We start from the raw sequence: 13,619 nt of genomic DNA, 5'->3' as shown, positions 1-13,619 counted from the left end.
TCCATCCTGCGAGCCGTAGCGTCCCCAAATGGTTTCACTACAACCTGCTGACGACGGCCCTTATGGAACTCGGGGTCCATGTTGCGTGGTAGAGGTGGGGCATAAATATGCCCCCTGACCTTTCGCGGAATCGTCATGTACTTTGTAACCTCGGGGATGGCCTCGAGACTGAGCTTCCAGAGCAACTCGATAAAATGCAAGCGGTCGCATTTAGGCGACTCCAGACAAACACATACCCTCACCCAAAGTACATTAACAAAATCACAGGGGGCAAGGAAAGCAACCTATGTAGGCTCTGTCCACAAACAGGGACACACACACACACATAATGTGGGAATGAACCTCGCTCCCGTTTTCTCATCCCTTCGTCAGCAGCGAAACTGACTGGACAGCCTGGCTCAGTTCCGGGGACGTCGACCGACAGCTTGAACTGGTAGACTGGGCGGAGAAGGCCAAGAAGGCGAAGAAGGCAATGAAACTAAAAAGCAGACGACGCGCACCGTTGCAGTAGGCACGGGATTATTTTTCTCTTGCAATCTGATGTGCTGTAGCATTGAAATCACGAGAGCTCTACCAAACCACTCATCAAAATATGAGTCTTTGGTTATACCCAGAATTACGCGTTTTAGAAGCACGGTTTTTTGAGCGGGACTATTTTAGTCGTGAAAGCAATCGGCTGTCGCAGCTCGCTCATCTGGTCGGGGCCTCTCCTTTTTTCTAAAGTTGTACCAGACTATAGTCTAGTTTTTTAACATTGACAATGTAATTGCAATGTTCTAAAATAACAAATTAACCCAACTTGCTAATAAAATGCATGTGGATATCATTATTCAATATTCAATTTAATATTGGAAGTTAACTATTCGTATTCGAAAATATTGATATTCGCACACCCCTGCTTTTAAACCAAAAAGAAGACAAAAACCAGCAATGCTGTTTCATTAAGTGCCATATGTGCTTCACAAATAATGTACTGGGTCACTTTTACAGCAATACGAGGACTACTCCTTCGAAGAGCTGCGCTATGTTTCTCCAACCAAGAAGCGGCTGATTGAAAACATGCTCGTACGTGCTAACGATGATGGCACGTACACAGCCAACTGGACACCAGGCTCTGTTGGCTGGTACCTACTGCATGCCATCATTGATGGCTTTGAAATTGGTAATTAATTCCCCTTTGCTAACACATTGTTCATTGCAAAGATATTGTTTGTTCATTAGTTCCGTCAGTATAACACTAAGCGCAATAGAGTCATGAAAGTCCACTAACTAGCCCGTTCATTGCTTTACTAAATGCAAAGATGAAAGCTTTTATTGAGGGCACATGCGTGTGGCAACCACTGAATATTGTTCTTTTTTTCTATTTATAAGCTATATCATATAACCTTCCTGAATCACATTTTCTGGTTTAACATTGTTATTCATTTCTTTTGTTTCATTAGGCAGTTCACAGTGTCGGCTGGTTGAAGTGAAGGAACCACCACAAGGATTGGTGATTCCTTCCAGAAGTGTTTCACAAAAGTCATCGCACCAACCCAACAAGGTAGACTATAGTTTTACAACTTTGTTTTTTTCTTGTCGTTGTCACATAGGAATACATTTTGTTGTTAGTCAAGCCATCCAAGCCGTAGCAATTTTATTCTACGGGTATTTTGGTGTTTGGTCTTATGCATTTGTCTTGGCCATATAATTCCTGTTGAAGCATTTGTTTTATTATTTATTTATAACATATTATCAGCCCCTTACAGGGCCTAGATATGAGTGGGTTATATTTCTAGTATAATCTACCATAATCCACACTACCATAACAACATAAAATGCATACTGCAAAATCGCATGTTTCTCTACTCTTCTCTTGACTTTTTGCAGATGCGCAAATTTCAGGCCAAGTACAGTGCTGGGCTAAGAATTCGCAGCCATCCTTCCTTGCAGAGCAAGCAGATTGGTGTGGTGCAGGCAGATGGAACCGTCGCTTTTGTTGATGAGGTGATCATGCGCTGCTTGTAAAATGTTCGTATGGATTCTTGTAGTGTGTCAGGCAACCTTGTCCTAGTAGCAGCTGCAAAAATATAAGTTAACCGAGCTTCTTCGGGGTTGTAAAGGATTAATTGTAAAAATAGAACTAAAGCTGGTTGACTGATGTACAGCCACTGCCAGACATAACTCAAACAATGAAGACACATCTGTAATTGTTAAACTTTAATAAACACAGGCTGTAAGGAGCAAACATTGAATCCTTTGAAAGGAAGATTCATTAAGCTAACAAATTAAGGCACCCCAACTAATATCCCCCTGGCATTTAACATTTAAGCATGTTCGGGTCACGTATGACAGTTACTGTACATCCTGCTTATATGAATGGCAATATTAGTACACACTGAAACATAGTATGCTCATGAATTATCTGGACAGTGTGTTCCCCACCCCAACCACTATTGTAACCTTTTGGGCACCTCAAGTTTCTGGTCAGTAACCCTCACCTTGCTCTTTTGTACCCACTTATGCTTCTCACCACTCCTATGGTGAGAGTGAGCTATACCTGTAACCGGTTCCAAGTAAAGCAGTTGTCCTGTCAAAATTAAGTCCCCTTGTTGAAACCTTTGCTCCAGCCTGAGTCTTCCTTCCTTTGCCCTGTGTTCATTGTTTCAAGTTGCAACCTTCCTGGTAACCTTTTGTCATGTTCGGATAATATGCAAGGTACCATTTTTATTTGTTTCTAACACCCACCTTTCTCCCTGAAGAATTTTTGAAGGTATGATTTTGGCGTCAAGAGTCGAGTACAAAACCAAAACTCCAATATGTAGTGTCTAAATCCCAGCCTACCGTCATCTCTAATGTCATTTTCCAATCCCAAAGGCAGTGCTTTGCTGTAATCGACTAAGTATGGTATTATGGTATTAAATATGGTACTAAATATTATTATTATTATGGTACTAAATGTGGTATTATGGGAACAGGTGTTCGTGTGCGTTCAGATATTGCTTTGTATTCCTAGTGCCTTCAATATTGTGTAACACGGTAATCTTTTTATAGCACTGTTCCTGTTGGAAATTAGTACTTTACTGTTTAATATGCCCCCCTTACTTTATGCCCTGCCATAGGGCCTGTAAGGTTCTTTTGAATAAATAAATAAGTAAAATATTGTGGGCTCGTTTATGCAGTGTTTACCATATTTACTTGCATAATGAATGCACTCGCATTATCAACACACGCCCCACTTTTCCAATCAAAAAGTGAGTTTTTCCTTTGCTTTGCGTAATGATCACACCTCAACTTGCTGCCGTGAAGTAAGAGACACACGATATGATTTGGTGTCCAAAATGGGATCCGATGCACTGGAATGGCAACCGGATCCCAGCCGTCTTACCATGCCGTAGCACCAGACCGACCACCTGGCCTGCGACAAATGTAGGAGATATGCTATAAGATTTGGTATCCAATATGGCATCCAATGCCCCAGAACCAAGGCGTCTTGCCATGCCGTAGCACGGCATCGAACACTTCTACATGCTAAGCGTAGGATCTGCCTTTACAGCATGGCATAATGCCTCACATCCACCTGCCATTCCAGCACATTGGGCACTGTATCAAACTCCAAATCGTTCTGTGTGTCTCCTACTCCTTTGAGGTGGCCGCAGGAAAAAAAAAAAAAAAGAACACACACACATAACGAACATACCCTCCAACATTGTGCAAATTTGTCATAAAAAAAGTGTGATCATTATGTGAGTAAATACGGTATATGACAGTTTCTAACTATGCTAATTTACTGGCAGAGTGCCCTGAGCTTCTGAATTGTGACTTCCAACATGGTTTTCTCCCCCCATTTTTCTCTGAGACATAAATTATTATTTATGATACTCAAATTACTTTTTAAAATATGTATCCCAGTTGCACAACGATGATGGTGTTTGGGTTCGGTTGAGTCCCGAAACCATCAAGACCTACTGCCAGAACGGGTACTCCGAGGCCTGGTGCTTGCAATACAATCAGCACATAGGAAAAACTCTGTTGGTCCCATATGAAGTGAGTATGCGATGGGGCATTGTTTGTTTATGTATTTGACAGGCCTTTAAAGGCATTTTCCTGTATGTGTTAATATAGTGAAACAAACATAACGAATACAGAAAATGTAGGAGTGTGTTGAATTCTCAAATACACAAGTCGAGTGGTGAATGTTAGAATAATTCGATTTGCAAATTGAATAACTACTACGCTTGAACCTCATTGTAACGAAGTTGAAGGGGGAGCCGAAATTACTTTGTTATATCTGCTACTTTGTTATATCCATAATTGCCATTTACTGTAATATATGCCCGATGAGGTGCACAATTGTAAACATGGAGATACCCGTGGAACCGCTGCATGGTGACGCATGTCGTGAAATTTGAATAAATCAACAAAAAAATCTTCGGTGTGTGCAACATGCGACTTAGCACCTGATATGACAGCCTTTAGATAGCTGCCTTCTGTTCCATCGTGATGGTTTTTTGTGTCTGCTTTCCATTTGGTGCGTCGCAGTTGAGCAGCATGTGGCACATAATGCTTTGCTGTATGATCGAGGAGGCAAGCAAACTTTGCTGTGCTGGTTTGGCTTGACCGGCTCGTGATCCCGATATTTCACCGATGCCAATGCGATCTTGGAGGCCGCGCCCAGCTGCCAGCCCATGCGGCATGCCGCATGAAGAAAGAGAAGTGGATGCACGGCCTGGGTGTGACCCCAAGATTATGCCGAGGAGGTTTCTGAGACTAGGCCCAGATGCTGGAAGCGTGCCATGCAGAAGTGAAAGCACTAATCTCTCGCCACGCATAGCTGCGCAGCATGGCATGACACGCAGGTTTGCGCATGACCCCTGAGATAGCACCAGGCAGATCTCAGAGGCCACGCCCAGCTGCGTCTGTGAATGCATTAATCTTTCGCACCGCTTCGCTTAGCCATGCAGCATGGTGTGACTCGCGCAGCCAGGCACGTGCAGGAGAGAGAAGTCACTGGAGAAGTGTGATAGTGAGCTGCTGCTTGTGTGCAAGTGCGCAGCTGCATGAATTGAGTAGAAAGGCCAGTGTTGCTCAACAAGTATTTGACGCGGGGATGCGAGAGTTTTGAACTGCCGCGGTGTACCAGTGCTGAACTCTGCGGAAAGTGATGTACAGTCTAAACCTGAAATAACGAAATTCTCGTGGCAATGAAGTATTTTTGTATCCCTGGTGGCAAACGTCCATAGGATTCAATGCATTGTGTACCTCTCGACAACAAAATGTCACTGTACTACAAACCCGCATCAATGAAATTAGCCAGAACGTAACCCTGTACAGTACCTACTCGCACATGGCTACCAGTCTCCAAAGTATGCCCAAATGTGGTTGCTTTGTATTAAAATTGCATAACATACCACCACATTACACTTGCACAGGTGGCACCATTCTTGTTCACGAAAACAACCAAACGCCAGGAATGATCGCGTGCACCGGAATCACGTCATGACCGCCATCCTGTTTGTTGATCGGCCGTTTGAAGTGGCACGCATGTTGCTACCAACATGTGACGACAATTTCTGCACACCTATTGCACTTTATAATGTGCGTCTCGGTGAGAAGAATGCAGCAACAACAAGGAAATCTACGTCCCACCTACATGGAATTGTTTAAGGCGCTTGAGATGGCGGTCACAGCATGGAGTGCCATGCATCGGGCCATGATTAAGCAATCGGCTGGGAATACACATCTCTTGCTTCAAGAATGCTGGTTTTGGGGCCACCCGATAGGCATCATGTGCGGATTCGGCACCGGATGTAGATTTGCGCGAAAGGGCCGTAGTCTTAATTGGATGCCTTCTGGTATACGAAATACGATCACTTTTGTGCTCGACATCGTACGCGTCAGTGCCTACGAGTGACAGCGTGCATTGGAGAAATGTTGCTTGTGTTGAGGACTGCTGCTCTGCGTCTGGTGCCGAGTTATGAAAAATCTTTCAAAAGTGATTGTATCTCCGAAAGCAATTGACCGAGAATACTTCTCCACAGTAGTGCTGCCATTGCTGATTGACGCATGCGGTGCACCTTTTACTCTCGGCAAAGCTTGCGAAAGTAAGCTGATAAAATTTTGACAGTAAATTTTTGTTCCGAGACGCATTGCCTATCTGTGCTGCTTCATTTCGCTACAACGAAATTCTCGTGAAAGTGAATTTTTTCGCATTCCCCGCCGATTTCATTATTGTGAGGTTCAGCTGTGCTTGGGGTGCAACGGTCAGGTATTTTTTACTTTTGGAGACAAACGTAGTTAGTTATATCCATTAGCAGTACAATTTCATTTCGTTAAAACTAAGCTTTAAAGACGTGGATCTCTATGGCGATTTCAAAGGGAATTTCATTTGCTTTGTTATATGCATTATTTCTTTATATCCCATTTCGTTAGAGCGAGGTTCAAGTGCACTATATTTGTGGTCAGGTCTGTAGGTGATGCAATAGCATTGGGACCATTGCTCTGTATTAACACAATGTTGGTGTAACTTTCTGCACTCTTTCACGGTTTGTGTTTTAGGAGCCAAAAGCAGTCCGAGATGAGTTTTTTAGTGACAGAAGCAATGTTTCGCCCAAGAAGAAAGAGTTGAAAGAACCGAAGCAGCGGGTGCCTCAAGTACAACATCAGCATCAGCAGCATCAACAGCAGTGTCAACAGCAGAATCAGCAGCAACAGCAAAAGCAAAAGCAGCAACAGAACCAGTCACTTCAGCACCAGCAACAGCAGCAGCAATCACCACATCCACACGATATGGTTAAGCATGGTCAGTGCTTTGCTTTCATTGTAGTTTTTCTTTTATATTAGCAAACTCTTTATGGACTGCTTGTACTACATGTTTTCACGGCTCTGCTGGGGTGCTTGGAAATTAATCAACTTTAAAAAGATTTAATTCCAGTCAAGCCCACATATAATGACCCCACTTAAGACAAACTTTCACTTAAAGCGAATGAGAGCTGTGTGACCGCCAAAATATACATTATATCAATGGCATAAAATTGCATGTATAACGAACGTCCTTGAGCCCTGCCAATCGGTTACAGCAAACTGACAGCATAAAACTGCCGCTGTGATACGAAATAACAACTACCTCTGACCTCTTTGGGCCCACAGTCTGTTTTCCCAAGCCTCCTCAGGGGCGAACTTTTCGTTTTATGCCTTCTACCCTCTCTCCGCTGTCACGTGCTGCCCACAAGTGTCAATGTGTGGCTTCCAAGATCACCCTCCCGCCCGTCCTCGCAACTCCGCTCCGCTCTCACTCTTTCTTGCAACTCCCTTGCTGTCTCAGCGTGCACGCTACTGCGCCGACTAAAGTTCAGAAGGTTTGTTTTCTGGTTGTTACCGGTGAAGGAAGCCTCTCCACGCTAGTCTCCATGCTTCCTTACTTCCACTCTTCGTTCTAGTCAGACTCGAGTTAAAATTCAGGATGGCAGACGGGAATGCCGTGCCTGCAGTGGTCACGAAAGGAAAAGCACTGAACATGGCAACGAAGCGAGCAATTTTGAAGGAAGTGTCTCAAGATGCTAAAAACTGGGAGTTGAAGAAGTACGATGTGTCTAAATCAACTATCTTGACGATCACCAGCTCTGCCGCCAACTCGATGAACAGAAAGAGCCAGTGGAAGGCCACCTATGCGGACATAGAGGACGCACTGCTTAAGTAGTTGGCCGTCGCACGGGCTTGCAACATTCCAATAAGTGGACCAATGATGCTGGGCAAAGCCAAAAACTTTGCATTCCTGCTAGATTTCCCTGACTTCTGCCCAGGCAATGGCTGGCTACATCGATTCAAAGTGCGGCATAGGATTGTTTTTCAATCGATTGTCAGCGAAGGGGCTTCGGCAAGTGACCAAGGCGTTGCCACTTGGCTTGTAAGAAACCGAGCCATTACTGCAAGCTTCACAGAGCAGGATGTGTATAACGCTGATGAACCTGCTTTACTTTATCAGATGCTGTTTGACAAGACACACACCATGAAAGGTGACTCATGTGCTCGGGGTAAGCACAGTAAAGTTTGCGTTACAGTAATTCGATGTGACCGGCGCGTGTCCTTTGTAATCGGAAAATCAAAGAAGTTGTGTTGCTTTGGGAGCTGTGTGCCTGTGTGCTACAGGCACAATACTAAGGCGCAGATGACACGCAATTTATTCGCAGAGTGGCTGGGCGAGTTTGACCGCGACATGCAGAGGCAAGGAAAGTGCGTGCTGCTTGTGCTCGACAACTGCTCAGCACACAACATGCGAACTTCTCTGACAGCAGTTACTCTATTTTTCCTGCTGCCTAATACCACTTCAAAAGTGCAGCTGCTTGATTTGGGCATAATACGTGCATTTAAGGCATCGTATATGCACTGCATTGTGGAGCGCTTGCTCATCGCTGTTGACCACCCGGTCGCCAACTTGCCGCTTCGAGTTTCACTGTATTCAGCCGTTAAGCTGGCGTAGGCGGCATGGGTGGAGGTGATGGCCGCTTGCATGCAGAACTGTTTCCACAAGGCCAGCTTCATCGACGTAGTGCGTGATGCTGAGCCTGATGCTTCTGAAGATGATCAGTCCGGCGGCGATTTGTGGTAGTGCATCGTCAATTTTGACATGGGGGGCTACGACACAGATTGGGATGATTTTATTTTTGCTGATGAAGACGGTGATGTTGCGGAACCATGCACGGAGGAAGGCATTGCTTCCCAAAGGTGGGCAGAGAGCGACGCGGAGGAATCGGATAACAATGAAACTTCGGAGTGAGCACCCGTAAACGTGGCTGTAGCAATGAGCTACATAGAGAGCCTCGGGCAACTTGTCTGTGCCAAGGGCCTTGGCGAAGAGCACGCTTCTGCATTAAATAAACTGGAGACCGCCCTCATCGGATCTGCACTGCAGAAACAGATGAGCATCACAAACTTCTTTGCAAAGAAATAAATTTTGTGTTTTGATTAGCCACTTTTTCGTTTTATTTTTAAGCTGTCGTCCACTCACTACGAACTTCAGGGTATAATGAACAGATGCTGCATAACGCTCAGGTTCGTTATAAGCAGGCTCGACTGTATGTACCATATTTACCTGATTCTAATGCAAACCCAATTTTCATGGGCTTAAAATAATATAATAAAAGTGCACCTGAATGTAATACCAGTGTCACATGGCCACTTTTGATCATGATTCAAGCCTTAGTTAGATCTAAATTCTCAACCGCAATTGACTCCCTCCTGTAATGCAAAGGAGTCATTCGCAACCGGAAATTTCGATCCACGTCACCCCTTTACAACAGGCTACCAGTTCATAAGAGAAAAAAACTAGGTGTGCAGAATTTATCTTCACAGTTGGGATTTTTTTTAATGAGCCTTCATAATGAAAGCCATGCATTGACATTCCTCTCCTACTGCAAAAAATGATGAGATCCCTTGCACTGTGGGAATTGACGTAAGGGAGGTGTTTGGGATTGCTTTAACCCTTAAAAGTATCTTGCACTGAAAATAAAGTTGCTCATTTATAACGACCTATTTCTAAGTCATCTAAACTATTATTGTCCTATATGGGGGAACACATCCAGAATGAACATTAATTGTATTGTTTGATTCCAGAAAAATAAATTGTACAAATAATTTGCAATAAGCCATAGACTTCCTCACTAGAACTTTTTTCCAAAGGCTTGGTATACTTAAAGAACTGCACCTTGTCCATTGCTGCCTAGTGTAATTATACCAAAAGGAATTAAAAAGTGGTCTAGTAAATTTGCAAACTCAAGCAACTTGAAATCAACACTTTGTAAATTATAACTCAAGATTTCCAGAACAATCACAAGTATCAGACGTAAGAAAATATTATGGCACTCAGATGCTTTGCTATACTCCCAACTTTGCTAACCTCTCCACACTGAAAGTTGATGTAGAATCTTCATCTACAATACATAATTACTATACCTCATTATAATTCCACTTATAAATGTTTTCATTATGCTTATTTCAAAGTGATGCCATTTCATTTTATTTTCTCAGATATTTCATTTATGTATTTATTTTTAAAATTTGGTTGTTTCCACTGTAACCAATGCACCGTCGTGTTATGATAACATAACATTCTGAAATGTGCCATGCTATTAGATATTGAGGCAAGCTGTTGCCAAGTTTCGCTTGTGCTCTTTTCATACCCACTGTAAAAATACTAGGGCAAAACTTCATAAGTAAGTTTGATTCCTCTGCTTCCCTGGTTATCATTATTATGTTCTTTAAATTATTTGTTGAATGTGTTTTGCCCATTGTTTGCTGCTCCATATGAGACATTGGGCTAGTCAACTTGCCAAATAGCAATGTTTTTCCCGAAACCCCACCATAAGTTTGTAAAGCGTTGGGGGAAATAAAAACCTATTATTTCACTTGCGAGGCATTGGCCTCGGATATGAAGTACACAGGAGCAGTATTCTGGAGCGATCACTTTAGATGCTGCTGTCACTTTCACGAGACTGCATCGGACTTGTCGAAGTGTGTGGCAGGCAGCATTCCTGGCACTGTGCTCAGAGAGCGAGCTTGGCACAGCATCAGAAACGCTGGCGGTTGATTACATCAAAACATTCAATGCCAAGTAATGCCAAATCTCACCAAAGTGATAGCTTCTCCAAAAGTTATTGGCCAAGAATACCACTCTAGATTGTACTCGAGCACAAAATGAACGAACAGCAACCTTCGCAAAAACATGCTTTGTCACTATTTTACGATGTCGATTATGATGCATCGACAGCTCTGGCAGTTAGCTGTTGCCATTGCCATGCACGCAGTTGTGGTTTTGTATCCAATTGTAATTTTGGACCCACTTTCTTGGGAAAAAGGTGTGCATTAGGTTCGGCTAAATATGGTATAGAATTATGCCACTCAACAGGAAGCCACTTGCATATCATCATTTGTGTGATGAAATGTAACCTTTAGTTCTGTATTGTCTTAATTTAACAGTCAGTGCTAACAATTCACAATGTGCGAAAAAATTTTTACAGGTTAAGCTGTTTATGGGCTCATTCCAATAGCCGTTTCGGTTGGCAGTTGTGTCGGCCACGGGTGTCTGATGTCTGTAGTAGCTATCGCTGGGAATGGGAAAAAAAAAAGTGCCCGCTGGGATCAAATTTGGGCTCATTGCGTGGGAGTTAGCTACTCTACCACTGAGCCATGCCAGCGCTTACTAGCATGCAGTGGAAAAATGCCTTATGAGCGTGTCCTAGTGCACGAAGAGACACTCAGTGAGACATGTGTGCTACAAATTGTCGATATGTGCAGACCTTACATTGCAGTTGCATTTTATTACACCAGGTAGAATGCCATGTAGCAGGTGCACATGTAGCAGTGCAAAGCAATTAAAGAAAGTTTGATGAAGAAAGAAAGTTTAAGGAGATGTATACAAGAATGCCAGAAAAAGATATGTATATTGTGTACCTGATTAAATCAAACTCAGCTAGGTGACTATGTCACTGTCGCATTTCAAAGGGGATGTCAATAAATAATTGTCATCACCATCATTAGCCTCGTATCATGTCACTTGTCAAATCAAGCTGGCTAGGTGACGATGTCACCGCCTGGTTTCAAAGAGGATGCCAATAAATCATCATCATAATCATTACCATCGTATTGTGCCACTTGCCTTGCGATGCGACATGCGCGTATTGTAGCATCTATACGTGCACCCTTTGCATTGAGGTTGCATATTATTACACCAGGTGGCCCACCACGTAGCAGTTGCGTAGGTAGCGGTACAGTGTAGATAGAGAAGTATTGAGGAAGAAAAAGAATATTATGGAGATGTATATATATTGATGTAATGAAAAATGTATGGCATACCTGATTCATTCAAGCAGGCTACGTGACCGTTTATCACCGTCCCATTTCAAAGGGAATGCCATTAAATCATCATCATCATTAGCATCATATCGTGCCATTTGACAAGCGTGCAGCGCTGCGTCGATACATACAAACTTGGCATTGCAGTTTCGTTATGTTCTACCAAGTGGCCCGACATTTAACAGTTGCATATAGCAGTTGCATGCTGCATGTAGCTGGACCTAGTTAACTCAAGCAGGCTAGGTGGCTATTTGTAATCACCCTGTTTAAAGGGGATGCCAGTAAACAATGATTGTCATCATCATCATCAATAGCGGTGTATCGTGCCACAGGTCAAGGGATGTGACATGTGGGCCACATAGTCTGAATACCTGTGTTTACTCTTCGGTACACATTATGGTGCCTCCTCGTAAGGTTTGAACTGCTGCTGAAGCGAATTGTAGAGCTATGTGATCGGCTGCAACCAGGCAACATTGGGCTCAGCAAACCGCTGTGCAAAGAGCAGGACATGCCTAGCTCGCTACCGATTCGAGGTGCACAGTTTAGATCGTTCTCCTGAAAACAACGCGAATAGACTTCGGCGCGAAGACCTTGTAGTGCATGTAAAGCACTTTTTTTGTGCACATCAGCATTGTAACCAAATCCATGTGTCCTGTTTCCACAAGTTGATACCTTTTTTGAATGTGTGTCCCACATTTAATGTTGTATTTGGAAGAATGAAGATTTTTGTCATTACTTTGCTGCATTATTGGCCTACATGCACTCTACATGTCTTTGTTTTCATGGCTACAGGACCTGGAATGTACCAAGTGGCTAGTTGCGGAGCTGCAGGACACAATGTACGAAGTAAGCCTAACCTCAAGGCACCTTCAATTGGGGTGCTTGCCATGGACAGCACAATCATTGCTATTGAAGAGGTAAGGCATGGTTTTTGATCATCTTTTTATCACAGAAACGGTTGAGAATTTTCTACTTGCACATATCTTGGCACTATTTTATACTCGCTCCATTTCACATATAGCAGGCAACTCTGTGGAAGCTATGTAAGTAGTGAGGTTACAAAAGTCTCGCTTTGCACATTTCACAGCGCAGTTGTTTTTGATTTGCAATGCTTATTACTGAATAACTACTTCATATATTGCAACTACAACTTCGGGACACACAATTAATCAAATCCCATATTACCATATGTACTCGCATAATGATCACACTTTTTGTCAAAAAAATTTGACGCAAATTCAGGGGTGCAGTCATTACGCGGGTTAAATTTCCCACGAAAAGAAACATTTTCTTTTTTCATCCCGCATTTGCTGCGGGATGACAAGCAGGCGACTGCCGCTGTCAGTGCAAGATACCAAAACAAAAATGGCGGCCAGCGGAGCAAGCCGAATGTGCCGAACGCGATTATTTTTCTTCTTATGAGTACATTATGCGCATTGGAACAGTTTCTTCCATATCAGTAATGAATAATATTGTTAATATCGGCAAGTTTGCGACAATAACATAGCCATGTCCACTTTGAGGGGACAGAAACAGAGATGGGCGCGCTTAGCTGCCAGTGACATAAAAACATGCCAGGCATGCTGCGGTAACTGCGACATTTGTCTTCACTGCTATCCTAATACGACACGTTTCCGCTAAGGGTGGGTGAATATCTTAGCTGCGTTACAAGCGTCGGCGTATGAATAGGGTACACTTCTAACATATCAGTGTAAACGTGGCTACTATTGTTGCCGCTCGCGATTTGTTGCGTGCCCACGAGGGCAGACGAGAAGAATCGAAAGGTGCCC

The 13,619-nt window shown here is 43.3% G+C and overlaps 1 protein-coding gene across 1 annotated transcript in view; it reads left to right on the top strand.

Annotated features, from left to right (window-relative positions):
- Positions 1-13,619, top strand: part of hiw (MYC binding protein highwire) — a 287,002-nt gene that overhangs the window by 163,076 nt on the left and 110,307 nt on the right. The window contains exons 47-52 of the mRNA XM_065451052.2: positions 991-1,162; positions 1,443-1,543; positions 1,870-1,986; positions 3,892-4,026; positions 6,538-6,781; positions 12,622-12,746. Of these exons, the coding sequence (XP_065307124.2) occupies positions 991-1,162; positions 1,443-1,543; positions 1,870-1,986; positions 3,892-4,026; positions 6,538-6,781; positions 12,622-12,746 (894 nt within the window). The remainder of the gene's footprint in view (positions 1-990; positions 1,163-1,442; positions 1,544-1,869; positions 1,987-3,891; positions 4,027-6,537; positions 6,782-12,621; positions 12,747-13,619) is intronic.

Source organism: Dermacentor albipictus, chromosome 3 (genome assembly GCF_038994185.2).
Source record: "Dermacentor albipictus isolate Rhodes 1998 colony chromosome 3, USDA_Dalb.pri_finalv2, whole genome shotgun sequence".
NCBI lineage: Eukaryota > Metazoa > Arthropoda > Arachnida > Ixodida > Ixodidae > Dermacentor > Dermacentor albipictus.
Note: the sequence above shows the minus strand (reverse complement) of the source record. Positions and strands in the feature narration are given on the sequence as shown.